We start from the raw sequence: 19,999 nt of genomic DNA on the forward strand, positions 1-19,999 counted from the left end.
AAAAACCAACGATCCTCAGACACTTTAATTATCAGTGTGGGCAGGCCGGGCTGTGACGACTGGGACTGTGTCATGGTCAGCCTCTAAATGCTATGGTGTGTGTACAAGTCTTACCTTTAATTGGCTTGCCTTCATTCAGCTGTTTGTCAGAGGGACAGTTACCAACGTCGACACTGTCTGCCTCCCCCTCCGCTGGGCCAAGGCCGTCTGAAGAGCCACGCTACAGAGAGAAGAGAGAGAATACAGTTATTTTAAGAACAAAGTGCTTGGGGTTGTTCTGAGAACGAGAAATTAGAACGCACCAGACACAATAACTAGGCTATTTAAAGCTCATCAATTAGTGAAGTGAAAATGATTTAGAACTTATAAGGGCAGTGCTTTTTTTTTTTTTTTCATAGAAAAGTATTTTGTGCTTATGCTAAGTGATGTCAGCATGCTATTTGCAAAGCTTTGTTTGGGATTGGGTTTAAAAGTTAACAGTCAAAAATAGATGTGAGTGAGGCACAGTGAGGGTTGATTGCAGGCTGAACGGTAACGGAAAGCACATTTCACAGTACAGAGGGCCGACCACTCCTCTGCCTCTCTCCCTCTGTCGTCAAGGCCCTCATTGGAATGCTCTGTTCGCTCTGTGCACCGTTCAGCATAGGACACTGACAGAGAGGTTTAATCATAGCAACATGCAGTGGAGGAGGGACCAGGGGACAGCCACAAGGCCAATTCCGTGTGGAGAGAACACATGCCTCAGGTCTCATTTTCTGAGTGCAGTCCCTGAACATGGACCATACCAGCTCAGTAGGGACATAGGAGGAAAGGGACTAGCCTGAGCACCAGATCAGAGACCATGTTGTATGTTAACAAATAGTCATCACTAGCTTGCTAGTAGGTATATGATAGGAAGAGTCTGGACACCAGGCTAGCCGTTAGAGACATACAAGAAAACAACATGTGGGACGTTTCCTCTCGTTTCTCCCTACATGAGGATGGACTCATAATCCCACTTCATATGTATGCATGACGCCATGATCAAATCAAATGTTATTTGTCACATACACATGGTTAGCAGATGTTAATGCGAGTGTAGCGAAATGCTTGTGCTTCTAGATCTGACAATGCAGTAATATCCAACGAGTAATCTAACCTAACAATTTCACAACAATTACCTTATACACACAAGTGTAAAGGAATGAATAAGAATATATGAATGAGCGATGGTATAGAATGGCATAGGCAAGATGCAGTGGATGGTATAGAGTACAGTATATACATATGAGACAAGTAATGTAGGATATGTAAACATATAAAAGTGGCATTGTTTAAAGTGGCTAGTGATACATTACATCAAGATGGCAAGATGCAGTAGATAGTATAGAGTACAGTATATACATATGAGATGAGTAATGTAGGGTACATTATATGAAGTGGCACTGTTTAAAGTGGCTAGTGATACATTTATTACATATATTTTTCCATTATTAAAGTGGCTGGAGTTGAGTCAGTATGTTGGCAGCAGCCACTCAATGTTAGTGATGGCTGTTAAACAGTCCGATGGCCTTGAGAAATAAGCTTTTTTTCAGTCTCTCGGTCCCTGCTTTGATGCACCTGAACTGACTTCTCCTGTTGGATGATAGCGGGGTGAACAGGCAGTGACTCGGGTGGTTGTTGTCCTTAATGATCTTTTTGGCCTTCCTGTGACATCGGGTGGTGTAGGTGTCCTGGAGGGCAGGTAGTTTGCCCCCGGTGATGCGTTGTGCAGACCTCACTACCCTCTGGAGAGCCTTGCGGTTATGGGCGGAGCAGTTGCCGTACCAGGCAGTGATACAGCCCGACAGGATGCTCTCGATTGTGCATCTGTAAAAGTTTGAGAGTGTTTTTGGTGACAAGCCAAATTTCTTCAGCCTCTTGAGGTTGAAGAGGCGCTTGTGCCTTCTTCACCACGCTGTCTGTGTGGTTGGACCATTTCAGTTTGTCCATGATGTGTACACCGAGGAACTTTCTACCCTCTCCACTACTGCCCCGTCGATGTGGATAGGGGGGTGCTCCCTCTGCTGTTTCCTGAAGTCCACGATCATCTCCTTTGTTTTGTTGACGTTGAGTGTGAGGTTATTTTCCTGACACCACACTCCGAGGGCCCTCACCTCCTCCCTGTAGGGCGTCTCGTCGTTGTTGGTAATCAAGCCTACCACTGTTGTGTCGTCTGCAAACTTGGTGATTGAGTTGGAGGCGTACATGGCCACGCAGTCGTGGATGAACAGGGAGTACAGGAGAGGGCTGAGAACGCACCCTTGTGGGGCCCCAGTGTTGAGGATCAGCGGGGTGGAGATGTTGTTACCTACCCTCACCACCTGGTGGCAGCCCGTCAGGAAGTCCAGGACCCAGTTGCACAGGGCGGGGTCGAGACCCAGGGTCTCGAGCTTGATGACGAGTTTGGAGGGTACTATGGTGTTAAATGCTGAGCCCGTAGTCGATGAACAGCATTCTCACATAGGTATTCCTCTTGATGGGTTAGGGCAGTGTGCAGTGTGATTGTGTCGTCTGTGGACCTATTGGGGCGGTAAGCAAATTGGAGTGGGTCTAGGGTGTCAGGTTGGGTGGAGGTGATATGGTCCTTGACTAGTCTCTCAAAGCACTTCATGATGACGGAAGTGAGTGCAACGGGGCGGTAGTCATTTAGCTCAGTTACCTTAGCTTTCTTGGGAACAGGAACAATGGTGGCCCTCTTGAAGCATGTGGGGACAGCAGACTGGGATAAGGATTGATTGAATATGTCCGTAAACACACCAGCCAGCTGGTCTGCGCATGCTCTGAGGACGCGGCTGGGGATGCCATCTGGGCCTGCAGCCTTGCGAGGGTTGACACGTTTAAATGTTTTGCTCACGTCGGCTGCAGTGAAGGAGAGCCCGCAGGTTTTGGTAGCGGGCCGTGTCAGTGGCGCTGTATTGTCCTCAAAGCGAGCAAAGAAGTTGTTTAGTCTGTCTGGGAGCAAGACATCCTGGTCCGCGACGGGGCTGGTTTTCCTTTTATAGTCCGTGATTTACTGTAGACCCTGCCACATACCTCTCGTGTCTGAGCCGTTGAATTGCGACACTACTTTGTCTCTATACTGACGCTTAGCTTGTTTGATTGCCTTGCGGAGGGAATAGTAACACTGTTTGTATTCAGTCATGTTTCCGGTCACCTTGCCCTGATTAAAAGCAGTGGTTTGCGCTTTCAGTTTTGCGCGAATACTGCCATCAATCCACGGTTTCTGGTTTGGGAATGTTTTAATTGACGCTGTGGGCACAACATCGCCGATGCACTTGCTAATAAACCCGCTAACCGAATCAGCGTATTCATCAATGTTGTTGTTTGCCGCAATGCGGAACATATCCCAGTCCACATGATCGAAGCAATCTTGAAGCGTGGAATCCGATTGGTCGGACCAGTGTTGAACAGACCTGAGCGCGGGAGCTTCCTGTTTTCGTTTCTGTCTATAGGTTGGAAGCAACAAAATGGAGTCATGGTCAGCTTTTCCGAAAGGAGGGCGGGGAGGGCCTTATATGCATCGCAGAAGTTAGAATAACAGTGATCTAGGGTTTCGCCAGCCCTGGTAGCGCAATCGATATGCTGATAGAATTTAGGGAGCCTTGTTTTCAGATTAGCTTTGTTAAACTCCCCAGCTACAATAAATGCAGGATATGTGGTTTCCAGTTTACGTAGAGTCAAATGAAGTTCGTTCAGGGCCATCGATGTGTCTGCTTGGGGGGGGATATATGCGGCTGTGATTATAATCGAAGAGAATTCTCTAGGTAGATAATGCGGTCGGCATTTGATTGTGAGGAATTCTAAGTCAGGTGAACAGAAGGACTTGAGTTCCTGTATGTTGTTATGATCACACCACGTCTCGTTAATCATAAGGCATACACCCCCGCCCTTCTTCTTACCAGAAAGATGCTTGTTTCTGTTGGCGCGATGCGGGAAGAAACCAGCTGGCTGTACCGACTCCGATAGCAACGTTCCAGTCTCTGATGTCTCTCTAGAAGGCTACCCTTGCACGGATTTCGTCTACCTTGTTGTCAAGAGACTGGACATTGGCAAGTAGTATGCTCGGGAGCGGTGCGCGATGTGCCCGTCTACGGAGCCTGACCAGAAGACCGCTCCGTCTGCCCCTTCTACGGCGTCGTTGTTTTGGGTCGCCGGCTGGGATCTGATCCATTGTCCTGGGTGGTGGTCCGAACAGAGGATCCGCTTTGGGAAAGTCGTATTCCTGGTCGTAATGTTGGTGAGTTGACGTTGCTCTTATATCCAATAGTTTGTCCCGACTGTATGTAATAAAACCTAAGATTACCTGGGGCAACAATGTAAGAAATAACATTAAAAAAACAAAAATACTGCATAGTTTCCTAGGAACACGAAACGAGGCGGCCATCTTTGTCGGCACCGGATTGGTGGGCAACAGGTCTGACAAAGCTGCCTTTGCAGCTGACTGTTTAGGCCTCAATTACCTGGGTTTCTCAGGGAGAGAGAGAAAGGCAGACTTATTCTCTATAAGGGAAGAGAGTGATAGAAGTGTGTGTGAGTGAATGAGTGGTGAAGGGAGAGAGAGAGAGAAAGGGGGTGAAGGGAGAGAGAGAAAGAGGGTGGAGGGAGAGAGAGAAATAAGGTAGATGGGTAGTTCTGTGTCGCTAATGGAAGTTTTTCAATATTTTACAGTTCTATAAAGGAAGTGTGGCAGCGAGCTCTTCAGCCGTGGCCCTCTGGAATGAGAGATCAGGGGACCATTAGCCTGGCTAAGGAATCTGCCTCCATGAAGATGAGCCTCTTTGATGGGGGAGAAAGAGGATGAAATGTGGGTCCTGGGCAGAAATAGAAATATAAGCTCCTGAGTGGCGCAGCGGTCTAAGGCACTGCATCGCAGTGCTTGCGGCGTCACTACAGACCTGGGTTCGATCCCAGGATGTGTTGTGACCGGGAGACCCATGAGGCAGTGCACAATTGGCCCAGCGACGTCTGGGTTAGGGGAGGGTTTGACTGGCCGGGATGTCCTTGTCCCATCGCGTTCCAGTGACTCCTTGTGGCGGGCCGGGCGCATGCACACTGACGTCGGTCACAAGTTGTACAGTGTTTCCTCCGACACATCGGTGCGGCTGGCTTCCGGGTTAAGCAAGCAGTGCGGCTTGGCAGGGTCGTGTTTTGGAGGACGCATGGGCCTCGAAATTCGCCTCTCCCGAGACCATACTAGAGTTGCAGCGATCAGACAAGACTAACTACCAATTGGATATCACAAAATACGGGCGAAAAAGAGGTAAAAAGTACAACAAAAAATGTATATATAAGAAATAGAAATAAGATATTCTTATTTCTTACAATAGGGATGTTTAAATCTATGCTCTACTTTTACCAACAGTGTGTGGGTTGAAAGAAACTATGCCCCACTTTCAATCAATATTTTCCATTCTGTGTATGAACCGAAACAGAGATGTTCATACAGTTGAAGTCGGATGTTTACATACACCTTAGCGAAATACATTTAAACTCAGTTTTTCACAATTCCTGACATTTAACTCAGGTAAAAATTCTGTTTTATATCAGTTAGGATATGCACTTTATTTTAAGAATGTGAAATGTCAGAATAATAGTAGAGAGAATTATATAATTCAGCTTTTATTTCATTCATCACATTCCCACTGGGTCAGAAGTTTACATACACAATTACTATTTGGTAGCACTGCCTTTAAAATTGTTTAACTTGGGTCAAACGTTTTGGCTAGCCTTCCACAAGCTTCCCACAATAAATTGGGTGAATTTTGGCCCATTCCTCCTGACAGCGCTGGTGTAACTGAGTCAGTTTTCTAGGCCTCCTTGCTCGCACACACTTTTTCAGTTCTGCCCACACATTTTCTATAGGATTGAGGACTGGGCTTAGTGATGGCCACTCCAATACCTTGACTTTGTTGTCCTAAAGCCATTTTTCCACAACTTTGGAAGTATGCTTGGGGTCATTGTCCATTTGGAAGACCCATTTGCGACCAAGCTTTAACTTCCTGACTGATGTCTTGAGATGTTGCTTCAATATAGCCACATAATTTTCCTGCCTCATGATGCCATCTATTTTGTGAAGTGCACCAGTCCCTCCTGCAGCAAAGCACCGCCACAACACGCTGCCGCCACCCCCGTGCTTCACGGTTGGGTTGGTGTTCTTCGGCGTGCAAGCTTCCCCTTTTTTTCTAAACATAACGATGGTCATTATGGCCAAACAGTTCTATTTTTGTTTCATCAGACCAGAGGACATTTCTCCAAAAAGTACGATCTTTGTCCCCATGTGCAGTTGCAAACCGTAGTCTGGCTTTTTTTATGGCGGTTTTGGAGCAGTGGCTTCTTCCTTGCTGAGCGGCCTTTCAGGTTATGTCGATATAGGACTCCTTTTACTGTGGATATAGATACTTTTGTACGTGTTTCCTCCAGCATCTTCACAAGGTCCTTTGCTGTTGTTCTGGGATTGATTTGCACTTTTTGCACCAAAGTACGTACATCTCCAGGAGACAGAACGCGTCTCCTTACTGAGCGGTATGAAGGCTGTGTGGTCCCATGGTGTTTAAACTTTTAATATTGTTTGTTCAGATGAACGTGGTACCTTCAGGTGTTTGGAAATTGCTCCCAAGGATGAACCAGATTTGTGGAGGTCTACAATTTTTTATCCTGAGCTCTTGGCTGATTTCCCCATGATGACAAGCAAATAAGCACTGAGTTTGAAGGTAGGCCTTGAAATACATCCACAGGTACACTACCAATTGACTCAGATAATGTCAATTAGCCTATCAGAAGCTTCTAAAGCCGTGACATCATTTTCTGGAATTTTCCAAGCTGTTTAAAAGGCACAGTCAACTTAGTGTATGTAAACTTCTGACCCACTGGAATTGTGATACGGTGAATTATAAGTGAAATAATCTGTTTGTAAACAATTGTTGGAAAAATGACTTGTGTCATGCACAAAGTAGATGTCCTAACCGACTTGCCAAAACTATAGTTTGTTAACAAGAAATGTGTGGAGTGGTTGAAAAACAAGTTTTAATGACTCCAACCTAAGTGTATGTAAACTTCCGACTTCAAATGTATTTAATACAGTACAATTCAGTTTCAAGCATCAATAAGTTTCATATCTCATCCGACTGTTGGTACACATATGACCATCATCTCTACATGCATGGATGCAGTCATTTTGAATAAGCCTTCTGCTATATGTTCCTCTGGGGTATGATTTCATACGTTATATATTCTCTCTGTCTGTAGCATCCTGTTCATGATACTGCCCTGGCATCATCGGTTTCCTCTTTATACCGTCTTCTCCGTCTCTCAAATACAGAGCATTCGTAACGTATTCAGACCCATTGATATTTCCACATTTTGTTATGTTACAGAATTATTCTAAAATGTATCATTTTTTTTAATCAATCTACACAACACCCATAATGACAAAGCAAAAAGAGGTTTAGAATTTTTTGCAAATGTATAAAAAAAAAGTGGGAAAAAGAAATATCAAATTTAAATATTCAGTATTTAGACCCTTTACTCAGTACTTTATTGAAGCACCTTTGGCAGCGACTACAGCCTCGAGTCTTCTTGGGTATGACGCTACAAGCTTGGCACACCTGTATTTGGAGAGTTTCTCCCATTCTTCTCTGCAAATTGATAAGGATTTGTTTTGTGTGTGTACTGCACTGGGCGGATGGTTTGTAGGCGAGAAAAGAGATGGACTTGAGTGGTTGCCTTCAGGGGATTGTGAGTATAGCCACAACCGGAAGTGGCTTTTCGTAGCAGGTAAGGAGAGCATTTTAGCTAACCCTAACCTTAACCTAATACTCTTAACCTGCTACAAAGAAGTCACTTCCAGCCATAGCTGTATTCCACCTAGTCAAAACCGCCATCAAGGTTTACTAACACAAGAAAAGAGTTGCATGATAAGTGTCAGTGGTGTTGTATGAGGCGTAACCTCACAAACACATATAGGCCGCAGTGCAAAGAGGCATACAGAGACTGACAGGTCTCCAACACTCACACTAACTCCCAGCCAGACCCCAGGCCCACACAGCCGTCAGAGGGCTAGAGAGCTCTGGGAGACTAACCATGGTATGCAGCCTTTATCTCTTGCAGGCTACTTTATTATATTTCGGTATGTGACGTTACGTTATATCTTTCCCACTGTGCAGACTGCCTTGTCTGCTAGCGAACAGCACAGCCTGCAAAATGTAGCCATTTATCAATTCAAAACTGAAGATCTCCATTGCCCATATGAGTCCATTGCTTAGCAGTGAAAAGCAACCTGTCATGGATAGATAACTGAAAAAATATCTCTAGCAATACAGCTACCGAAAGTGCTCTTTGACCCTCATCCCAATATGTTGCTGATAGAGCAGGATAAAGTAGCGCAGCAAGCCACCGGAGAGGCTGAGAAAAACCTCATTGGAAGCATTTCAGATGGTTTTAGAGGAAATTGTCGATACAGTTAGTTGTAATAGCACAGTGGTTTTAACAAGTGACGCAAAGCACTTTACAACGTTCTGAGTGGAAAGCCACTAAAAACAAGCCGGGAGCAATGGAAGCGACTTTGGAAAGACTCCTTCTAAAAGGCTGCAGAAAGATGTTAGGAGAAGGAGGGAAACTGTTAAGGGAGGGCAACTTCCATACAAATATATCAGCCTAAGGCTGCAGACCATATCTCATACAACAATCTCACCAAAACACCCCAAACACAAGACATCAGGATGAACATTCAAAATGGGGGGGAGAGTTAATTTGTTGTCCCTCCCATGCTCTTAAACTAGTAATGCCAAATGAGCTGCTGCAGGCCACCTGTTACAGTGTGATTATTTACCCTAATCATGTCATCAGAGCTGCTGCTTCATCAGAGGCCCCTAACCCATACACCCCCCTGTTGATGGCCTATGCTTCCTGAGGAAGTAAGTAAGTACAGTCTTAACTTCCCCGTCACAACTAGCTATAGACCAAACACAGGGAAAGCAGTCCATTTCAATAATGGATGTCCTCAATCTCACACCACTTTATAAAGAGGGGTCTGGTGTGAGGAAAAAGAGAGAAAACAATGATTAAAAACAGAGAAACGTCATCACAGTGTCTAAGAGAGGAGGAGCTACTACCTCAACTTAGGAACTGGGACAGTCAACAAAAAAGAGGAAGAGTAGGGAGAATTAACTTAATCACTTGCGTTCAAGGACGCAGAGGTGATCCCCCTCATCTCAGCGCTTCAAAGGCTCTCTCAGGTACCGGGGGAGCGGAGTCACACAGCCACAGGCACAAATCAAGAACAATGGCTTCTGCCAGGTGGCTAACTGAGCTTTTAAGTCAGGCGGGCGGACGGCTTAAGGAAGGTGATGAATCGACTTCCGTCACTCGAGGAGAGAGAGGGGGGTAAGGGGAAGAGTAGGGAGGGAGAGAAGGAGTTGGAATAATTCTTATTGCTGTCGATCATAGCCTTTTCAGTATGAAAGGATGCAGAAGAGGACAGGAGTAGAGTGGAGGAGAGGAAAGAGCAGGATAGAGTCTGGAGGAGGGTAAAGGCAAAGCAGCCTGAACATGCCTTAGAATTTGACAAAACAGTAGTGGGGGAAAATGTTGAATATTGACGAAGTCAGCTATCCGCTGCTGCTGCACCCACCAGTCTGTCAGTGTGGGGCCTTTGATGGAGGCTGGAGCTGCTGGAGGGTTTGGAGGGACAGGCAAGGACAGAGGCAGCCATGCAATGTGGTTGGCCCTCGGGTGAAGGACCACTGCCAGAGACAGAGAGTGGACATCCAAGCAACCCAGAAAGGAGGCATCAAAGTCAGGCCTGCATCCCCAGTAGCTGGTGGAAAGGGGAGGGACTACTACAGCCAAAAGACAAAACTCAGGATTGACACAGTATGAGTAGCCTGAAAAAAGCCCTAAATTGCACACATTGGTGCTGCATCATGAAAGTGTGTGTGTGAAGGAGGGTATGTGTTGCAGTGTGATGTATGGTAGGTGTGTGTGTCCAGAAGCATCATCTCTCTGCCCACCAGAGGTGTATTTTGAAATGCTTTAGGTTAGCCCTAACTTTAAAGTGAAGTTCTCACACACAGAATACATGATCAACTCTCCTACTATCTGCTCATCAATTCAAGAATGATGCACAACCACAAAAAAAAGGTGCAATAAAAGTGACTGAAAGTGTGTTTAAAATGCTCCTATCTAAAATGTGTTTCGTAGTGTAGAACAAGGCTTTGAGGACAAGCTACAATAAGCCACAATAATGTTAATCGTTTTCAGCAGGAACCAGCTGAAGCCCCAGCAGCCAAGCTGTCTCTGGAGAGATACTCAACAGAACCACATCGCTCTCTCTCTGCTCCCACTCTCTCTACAGCCCTGACACATGGAGCCTACTGTTGCTTAGCCTCGCAAGCCACCATCATCTCGTAATCATCCCTGCAGCGAACCATTCATGTAAACTCGCAAGATCAAGGTGGCTCGCAACGCAAACTGTAGCTAGTCCAAAAAAAGCTCCTGCAGCTCCCTTCACCATTTCCTGGTTGCTAAAATTCTAATAGTTCGCCAAATTTCAGTTTGTGACAAAAGAAGAAGTCATTGCGTATTGAATCATTGTACCATATAAACTGTGAAATATATTTTCCAGAATCAAAAACACTGTATATTCAGCTGTTTTAAGTTGGTGTACAAAACCAAAAGTAAAATATGCAAAAACAAAACTTCAGAATAGAAGGCATAAAAATAACACATAGAACAGATCTACCACTTCTTAGACTTGCTTTCAACGGGAATGAAAGATCTATAACTCACATTTCTATGTGAATTTGGTCAGGTGGCCCAAAAAGTTACAATTGCCTCAAAATGCTTAATACAAAACGGATGACACAAACAACTGGAATCGTTACCCCTGTCATGCCCTGCCTCCAGTCCACTTACAGATATCTGAGCAAGAGAGCCTCATTGAAATTGCAACAAGCGGTTTTGTGAATAGTGAATTTAATCAGAAGCCACTGCCAGATTTCTGGATAGCGCTGCGCTCAGAGTTTCTGGCCTTGGCAAATTGCGCTGTTAAGACACCGATGCCCTTTGCAACCATGTACCTATGTGAGAGTGGATTCTCGGCCCTCACTAGGATGAAAACTAAATACAGGTACAGACTGTGTGTGGAAAATGATTTAAGACTGAGATTCTCTCCAATACAGCCCAACATTGCAGAGTTACAGTTGAAGTCAGAAGTTTACATACACTTAGGTTGGAGTCATTAAAACTCGTTTTTCAACCACTCCACAAAATTCTTGTTAACAAACTATAGTTTTGGCAAGTCGGTAGGGACATCTACTTTGTGTATGACACAAGTAATTTTTCAACAATTGTTTACAGACAGATTATTTCACTTATAATTCACTGTATCACAATTCCAGTGGGTCAGAAGTTTACATACACTAAGTTGACTGTGCCTTTAAACAGCTTGGGAAATTCCAGAAAAGGATGTCATGGCTTAAGAAGCTTCTGTTAGGCTAATTGACATAATTTGAGTCAATTGGAGGTGTACCTGTGGATGTATTTCAAGGCCTACCTTCAAACTCAGTGCCTCTTGCTTGACATCATGGGACAATCAAAAGAAATCAGCCAAGACCTCAGAATAAAAATTGTAGACCTCCACAAGTCTGGTTCATCCTTGGGAGCAATTTCCAAACACCTGAAGGTACCACGTTCATCTGTGCAAACAATAGTACGCAAGTATAAACACCATGGGACCACACAGCCGTCATACCACTCAGGAAGGAGACGTGTTCTGTCTCCTGGAGATGAACGTACTTTGGTGTGAAAAGTGCAAATCAATCCCAGAACAACAGCAAAGGACCTTGTGAAGATGCTGGAGGAAACAGGTACAAAAGTAGAACTCCATCCCAACCGTGAAGCACGGGGGTGACGGCAGCATCTTGTGGGGGTGCTTTGCTGCAGGAGGGACTGGTGCACTTCACAAAATAGATGGCATCATGAGAAGGAAAATTACGTGGATATATTGAAGCAACATCTCAAGACATCAGTCAGGAAGTTAAAGCTTGGTCGCAAATGGGTCTTCCAAATGGACAATGACCCCAAGCATACTTCCAAAGTTGTGGCAAAATGGCTTAAGGAAAACAAAGTCAAGGTATTGGAGTGGCCATCACAAAGCTCTGACTTCAATCCCATTTTAAATTTGTGGGCAGAACTGAAAAAGTGGGTGCGAGCAAGGAGGCCTACAAACCTGACTCAGTTACACGAGCTCTATCAGGATGAACGGGGCAAAATTTACCCAACTTTATGTGGGAAGCTTGTGGAAGGCTACCGAAACGTTTGACCCAAGTTAAACAATGTAAAGGCAATGCTACCAAATAGTAATTGAGTGCATGTAAACTTCTGACCCACTGGGAATGTGACGAAATAAATAAAAGATGAAATAAATCATTCTCTCTACTATTATTCTGACATTTCACATTCTTAAAATAAAGTGGTGATCCTAACTGACCTAAGACAGGGAATTTTTACTAGGATTAAATGTCAGGAATTGTGAAAAACTGAGTTTAAATGTATTTGGCTAAGATGTATGTAAACATCCGACTTCAACTGTAGCTAGGTGGGCCAACCACATACAGTATCATAAGATATTATTATTATTTTTTTAATTAGCTATCAGCAAATCAAAAAGTCACGTGCGACTGTTAGTTCAGATGTTTTCGGAAGTTGGGCAGAGACTCTGCTGTCCTAGGTTCCACCATTGGGGTGCCAGGACAGAGAAGAGAGTGGATTGGGCTGAGCGGGAGCTGCCCTCGTGCAAGGGTGAGAGGACCAAGAGACCAGAGGTGGCAGAACGGAATGCTCGGGTTGGGGTGTACGGTTTGAGCATAGCCTGAAAACACATTTTCCACTGCCAAGGAGACTCAAGAATTCTTTGATAAGCACAACACACAGGGGAAGAGCTGATAGATCTAGGCTAACCCCAATTTGACTGGCTCAATATTCAGCTATGCTATACATACACAACCACACAGCCTACCCTATGGCTGTGATGCAGCCTTCAGCGTGAGGGAGGAAGCAGCGGTGAGGCTGCCTCTCAACGTCCCTCCACTCTTACTCCCTGGCTGAGAAAAGGGCACACAGCCTTCCAGCTGACAAAACTCAAGTTGCACTGCCTTATTTCAGACTCATGCACCAATTAATGTTGTTACTCCAATGACCAGAGAAAGTGAAATATTCCTTGATATTTAAAAAAAACATACAAGCCGCTAATAATTACGCAAACTTATCGTGAGTGGAAGTAGGGAGAACGCGTATTTTATGGCTTATAAAAAAGTGTTGAATAAAGTGTTGACAGTGCTGAATAACAAACATGAACATGCTCATAAAAACAGCAGCTTTTTTACTGTATTCGTTTTCTCCCCCAAGTCACGATTTTAAAAGTTTAGAAATCTCACACTATCAACTTTGCTGTGCGTTCAAGGTTACTTTTTTCTATGGCTGGAGGAAACTGTGCAGACACGGTGATCTGAGCTATATTATTGGCCAGCGGTAGGCCCATGACTGCGTGGCCAAGCATGCCTCCAACTCAATCATCAAGTTTGCAGACGACAACAGTAGTAGCCTTGATTACCAACAACGATAAGACAGCCTACAGGGAGGAGGTGAGAGGAAAATAACCTCTCACTCAACGTCAACAAAACACAGCAAAGGGAGCACACCCCTATCCACATTGATGGGACTGCAGTGGAGAAGGTGGAAAGCTTCAAGTTCCTCGACGTACACATCACTGACAAACTGAAATGGTCCACCCACACACACAGTGTGGTGAAGAAAGCACATCAGCGCCTCTTCGACCTCAGGAGGCTTAACACCTAAAGAAATGTGGCTTAACACCTAAAACCCTCACAAACTTTTACAAATGCACAATTGAGAGCATCCTGCCGGGCTCTAGCACCGCCTGGTACGGCAACTGCACCGCCCACAACGCACTCCAGCCGTTGGTGCGGTCTGCCCAATGCATTACCGGGGGGAAACTTCCTGCCCACCTGGACACCTACAGCACCTGATGCCATAGGAAGGCCAAAAAGATCATCAAGGACATCAACCACCCGAGCCAATGCCTGTTCACCCTGCTATCCTCCAGAAGGCGAGGTCAGTACAGGTGCATCAAAGCTGGGACCGAGAGTCTGAAAGACAGCTTCTATCTTTTTTTAATTTGACCTTTATTTAACTAGGCAAGTCAGTTAAGAACAAATTCTTATTTTCAATGACGGCCTAGGAACAGTGGGTTAACTGCCTTGTTCAGGGGCAGAACGACAGATTTGTACCTTATCAGCTCGGGGATTCGAACTTTCAACCTTTCGGTTACTAGTGTGGAGGATAGACGGCCAGTCCCATATGGGCTAAACTGTGTAGGATAGACGGCCAGTCCCATATGGGCTAAACTGATTAGGATAGACGGCCAGTCCCATATGGGCTACCACACAGTCATTTTTTGTCTTCCTGTTGATGGCTGTCTTCCTCTGTTCACGCTGCTGAATTTACCTCCCAGGGAGGAATTGACCTACAGGTCATGATTAATTATAGACTGCATTACTGGCGCAAACCCTCTTTTTTTTTTTTACATAGTAGAAAAGCACATACATGCTTAATAAAAATGTAGGATACCTCTCCAGCATATACTCTTTGATTACAACCTCATTGATGCTTGGTGAGCACATAATCCTAAAGCAAAAGAGTACACTTTCTACTCAAACAGGTATAAATCATTCTAACGAATCGGTTTCAGACTATTATCTACAACTACTTTCTTGAACCAAGAAAATAGAAATTCGACATATGAGCTTGTCTGACCACCAGGCTTAATACTGACAAATTCAAATTTCAGAATCTCCTAAAAGAGCGACAAGATGGCATTTCAACGTTTCATTACTACAAAACCCAACATTTTGTGATCAATTTGAAACTGAACTAAATTCATAATGATCAATAAAAATTCAGTCGAACGGCCCCAGATTCTATGGGATGCCACCGAAGGTTTTGTTAAAAAATAATGCAACTCCATTTGCATCTGGGTTGAATAAATCACAATTAAAGAAGATATCAGAATTGGAAATGTTAACTGTGTTAGAGCATTCTCAACAAACACTCTTTATAGACCAGTTAGATAGTACTCTTTCCAAAGTCAAGACCGAACTTAATTTACTGATAAGACAGAGAGCAGAATCTGCCATCCATTGAGTTAGACTCATTACTTCCATGGTAATCATCCCAGTCGTTTACTGGCCAACAAGCTACGCAGTAATTACCAATTAGCTGATATAGCAACTAGTGAATCTGAAACAGGGGGATTACTATCAGAACCCAAATTAATCAAAGAATCTCCCACTTCTATAAAGAATTGTACACCTCTGACTGTAAATCCACACCAAGCCAGACTAAGTCCTTTCTAAAATAAATAAGAACTCCTCTTCTCTCAATAGAGGAAGTCACCTTGCTGGGAGACCAACACTCTCTCGAACTCAAAAGGGCATTGGATAGCATGAATAAAGGCAAATCACCTGGATGGGATGGTATTACTCCTTAGGTCTATTTAAAATGTTGGGATCAATTAGGTTCACTATTGCTCTAAATGGCACAAATACAGCCAATCACAAAGGTTAATTTGGGAGAGATGTGAACACAGCACTAATTTTACTTTTCTTAACCTGTTGGGGCTAGGGGGCAGTATTTTCACGGCTGGATAAAAAAACGTACCCGATTTAATCTGGTTACTAATCCTACCCAGTAACTAGAATATGCATATACTTATTATATATGGATAGAAAACACCCTAAAGTTTCTAAAACTGTTTGAATGGTGTCTGTGAGTATAACAGAACTCATTTGGCAGGCAAAACCCTGAGACATTTTCTGACAGGAAGTGGATACCTGATGTGTTGAATTACCTTTAAGCCCATTGAAACACACAGGGGTTGATTAATGTTTTGGCACTTCCTATTGCTTCCACTAGATGTCACCAGCCTTTACAAAGTGTTTTGAGTCTTTTACTGTGAGATCTGACCGAACAAGAGCCATGGAACGGTGATGGCCGATTAGACTCTGGCGCGCGAGTTCATGTTGGGTACCCTCGTTCCAATACGTTATAAAAGAGAATGCATTCGTCCACCTTGAATATTATTCATGTTCTGGTTAAAAAGGCCCTAATGATTTATGCTATACAACGTTTGACATGTTTGAACGAACGTAAATATATTTTTTTCCCCTCGTTCATGAAGTGAAGTCCGGCGGGCTTAGATCATGTGCTAACAAGACGGAGATTTTTGGACATAAATGATGAGCTTTTTTGAACAAAACTACATTCGTTATGGACCTGTGATACCTGGAAGTGACATCTGATGAAGAGAATCAAAGGTAATGGATTATTTACATAGTATTTTCGATTTTAGATCTCCCCAACATGGCGGCTAGTCTGTATCGCAACGCGTATTTTTCTGGGCGCAGTGCTCAGATTATTGCAAAGTGTGATTTCCCAGTAAGGTTATTTTTAAATCTGGCAAGTTGATTGCGTTCAAGAGATGTAAATCTATAATTCTTTAAATGACAATATAATATTTTACCAATGTTCTCTAATTTTAATTATTTAATTTGTGGTGCTGACTTGACTAAATGTTATTGGAGGGAAACGATTTCCTCAACATCAATGCCATAGTAAAACGCTGTTTTTGGATATAAATATGAACTTGATAGAACTAAAAATGCATGCATTGTCTAACATAATGTCCTAGGAGTGTCATCTGATGGAGATTGTAAAAGGTTAGTGCATCATTTTAGCTGGTTTTATGGTTTTGGTGACCCTGTCTTTGAATTGACAAAACATTACACACAGCTATTGTCAATGTACTCTCCTAACATAATCTAACTTTATGCTTTCGCCGTAAAACCTTTTTGAAATCGGACAACGTGGTTAGATTAAGGAGATGTTTATCTTTCAAAGGGTGTAAGATAGTTGTATGTTTGAAAAATTTGAATTTTGACATTTATTTGGTTTCAAATTTGCCGCTCTTGAAATGCACCTGCTGTTGATGGAGTGCACCACGGGGGGGACGCTAGCGTCCCACCTAGCCCATAGAGGTTAAAAAAAGGTAAGGATGCCACCCAATGTTCTCACTATTGCCCCGTTTTTTTTTCAGCATAAACCTGCTCTCTTCCACCAGTACAAGGAGATGTTGGAGGGTGAACAAGCAACACTTCAGGTATTTTATCTTTTTACTTTGAGCTTATTGCTTGAACTTGAATGTTATTTCTGATATGCAAGGTTTTAATAATGTCTTGTCTATTTTTATCTGCTTTCCTCCTTTTCAGAGTCAATTGTCTGGAGCCTGATGTTGTTGTGGCCAAGGAGATTGACTCAGATGGAACCAATGTTGACTTCCTTCCTCCCAGAAATGAGAAAGCATCCTCCAGACTGGACAACCTGGCAAACATATATTTTAGAGACGATCAGGACTTTTGCAATGAAAAGGCCATGGACATTTCATGTCCTGCTCCAAAGGGCAGGACAGAAATATGCTCTCAGGCTAGATTCCTTTTTTTTTTATATCATAACATGACCTGAACCAAAGTCACTCAAAGGATCTTACGATCTAGGTCTAGTTAGTGTTCTTATGCGTTTGTGTGACTTATATTTTACATTTTTCTTAATTGTACGCTCCTACACCTTGAGAACTTGAAGTTAAAAGTATTTTAAATGTTGAAATATTCATTTTTTAAGCACTACTTCATTGATTTAGCACATGGTTACAGTCACGTGTTCCAATGAAAATTATTTTAGATGGGTGGGTCTAAGGGTGTGAATGATGCTAAATGGGCATAAACAAAGAGCAGCACTGTAGCTGTTCAATGTGAATATTGTTAATGGTTTGCCTAATGGGGGAACATGGTAAGGTAATGTTCAAAGAATCCATTTTGGCAATTTGGTGAAAGGATTAATGTAGAACATGTGTGAAAATTGCAGCAAAATGTTTGAATGCCCTTTTCACCTAAATGGAATTCTAAGTTTATAAACTTTTAAGGCAGCATTACTTTCCCATGTTTCCTCCAACTACAGCATTTGTCATTTTGAAGCTCTGAGTCTGTACTTTTAGCCAATATAAAGAAACACAATTTCAAATTATGGAACATAAGACCAAAAATAAATGTTCAGTCACAGATATTAAACGTTATTCCAAAGTATTGATGTCCCATCTTGAGACTTACCCAAATTGGTACACACAGACCAAAGCGAATGTTAAAAATCTTTTACCCTCAGATAACGTCTGTCGACTATTACACATCTTAGATGCTTCATCAAATGCAACAGCTCCTCGGCCTGTATCATCTCTCGATGCAGACAAACATTTTGATATAACCATTCTAGTTTATCTCTGGTCTGTCTTGGAACATATGGGAATTGGCACCAATTTCATTAATATGATTAAAATACTATATGCCATTCCCTCAGCCATAGTTATAAAAGGTAATATCTTCTTTGCTCCGTTCAGATTCACTAGAAGTAGCAGACAAGGCGATCCAATCTCGCCTTTGCTATTCTTATTATCCATGGAATCCCTTGCCCAGCCAAATTCGTCAAATCGATGGAAATAACAAACTTCCCTAAAATCTACTGATCACTTCATCTCATTATACACAGACAATATTTTATTTATCCACAACATCTCAATCGCTCCCAAATGCATTGAAGATCATAAACTAAGCTTCATCTCAAGTTATACAATTAATCTAACCAAATCAGCCCTACTGCCTTAAGACCCTGATGGAGGACTCCATCTCTACTTATGGTATCCCAATTGTTTCTCATTTTAAATATTTGAAAGTAGATATACAGTGGATTTAAAAAGTCTACACACCCCTGTTAAAATGCCAGGTTTTTGTGATGTAAAATAATGAGACAAAGATAAATCATGTCAGAACTTTTTCCACCTTTAATGTGACCTATAACGTGAACAATTCAATTGAAAAACAAACAAATCTTTGAGGGGGAAAAATAAAAAAAACTCACAATAACCTGGTTGCATAAGTGTGCACACCCTTAAACTAATACTTTGTTGAAGCACCTTTTGATTTTATTACAGCACTAAGTCTTTTTGGGTAGGAGTCTATTAGCATGGCACATCTTGATGTGGCAATATTTGCCCTCTCTTCTTTGCAAAAGCGCTCCAAATCTGTCAGATTGCGAGGACATCTCCTGTGCACAGCCCTCTTCAGATCACCCCAGAAATGTTCAATTGGATTCAGGTCTGGGCTCTGGCTGGGCCATTCCAAAACGTTAATCTTCTTCTGGTGAAGCCATGCTTTCGTGGATTTGGATGTGTGCTTTGGGTCGTTGTCGTGCTGAAAGGTGAACTTCCTCTTCATCTTCAGCTTTTCTGAAGGTTTTGTGCCAAAATTTCCTGGTATTTGGAACTGTTCATAATTCCCTCCACCCTGACTAAGGCCCCGCTTCCAGCAGAAAAACAGCCCCAAATGCATGATGCTGCCAACAACATGCTTCACTGTGGGTATGGTGTTCTTTGGGTGATGTGCAGTGTTGTTTTTGCGCCAAACATACCTTTTGGAATTATGGCCAAAAAGTTCAACCTTGGTTTCATCAGACCATAACACATTTTCCCACATGCTTTTAGGGGACTTGATGTTTGTTTTTGCAAACTTCAGCCGGGCTTGGATGTTTTTCATTGTAAGAAAAGGCTTCCGTCTTGCCACCCTACCCCATAGCCCATTCATATGAAGAATACAGGAGATTGTTGTCACATGTAGCACACAGCCAGTACTTGCCAGAAATTCCTGCAGTTCCTTTAATGTTGCTGTAGGCCTCTTGGAAGCCTCCCTGACCAGTTTTCTTCTCGTCTTTTCATACATTTTGGAGGGACGTCCAGTTCTTGGTAATGTCTCTGTGGTGCCATATTTTCTCCACTTGATGATGACTGTCTTCACTGTGTTCC

The 19,999-nt window shown here is 43.2% G+C and overlaps 1 protein-coding gene across 2 annotated transcripts in view; it reads right to left on the reverse strand.

Annotated features, from left to right (window-relative positions):
• The window catches only part of LOC106563159 (splicing factor, suppressor of white-apricot homolog), a 142,265-nt gene that overhangs the window by 60,076 nt on the left and 62,190 nt on the right, over nt 1–19,999 (reverse strand). For both annotated transcript variants that reach the window (XM_014128427.2, XM_014128426.2), the window contains exon 11: nt 115–220. In XM_014128427.2, the coding sequence (XP_013983902.2) occupies nt 115–220 (106 nt within the window). The remainder of the gene's footprint in view (nt 1–114; nt 221–19,999) is intronic.

Source organism: Salmo salar, chromosome ssa11 (assembly GCF_905237065.1).
Source record: "Salmo salar chromosome ssa11, Ssal_v3.1, whole genome shotgun sequence".
Lineage (NCBI taxonomy): Eukaryota > Metazoa > Chordata > Actinopteri > Salmoniformes > Salmonidae > Salmo > Salmo salar.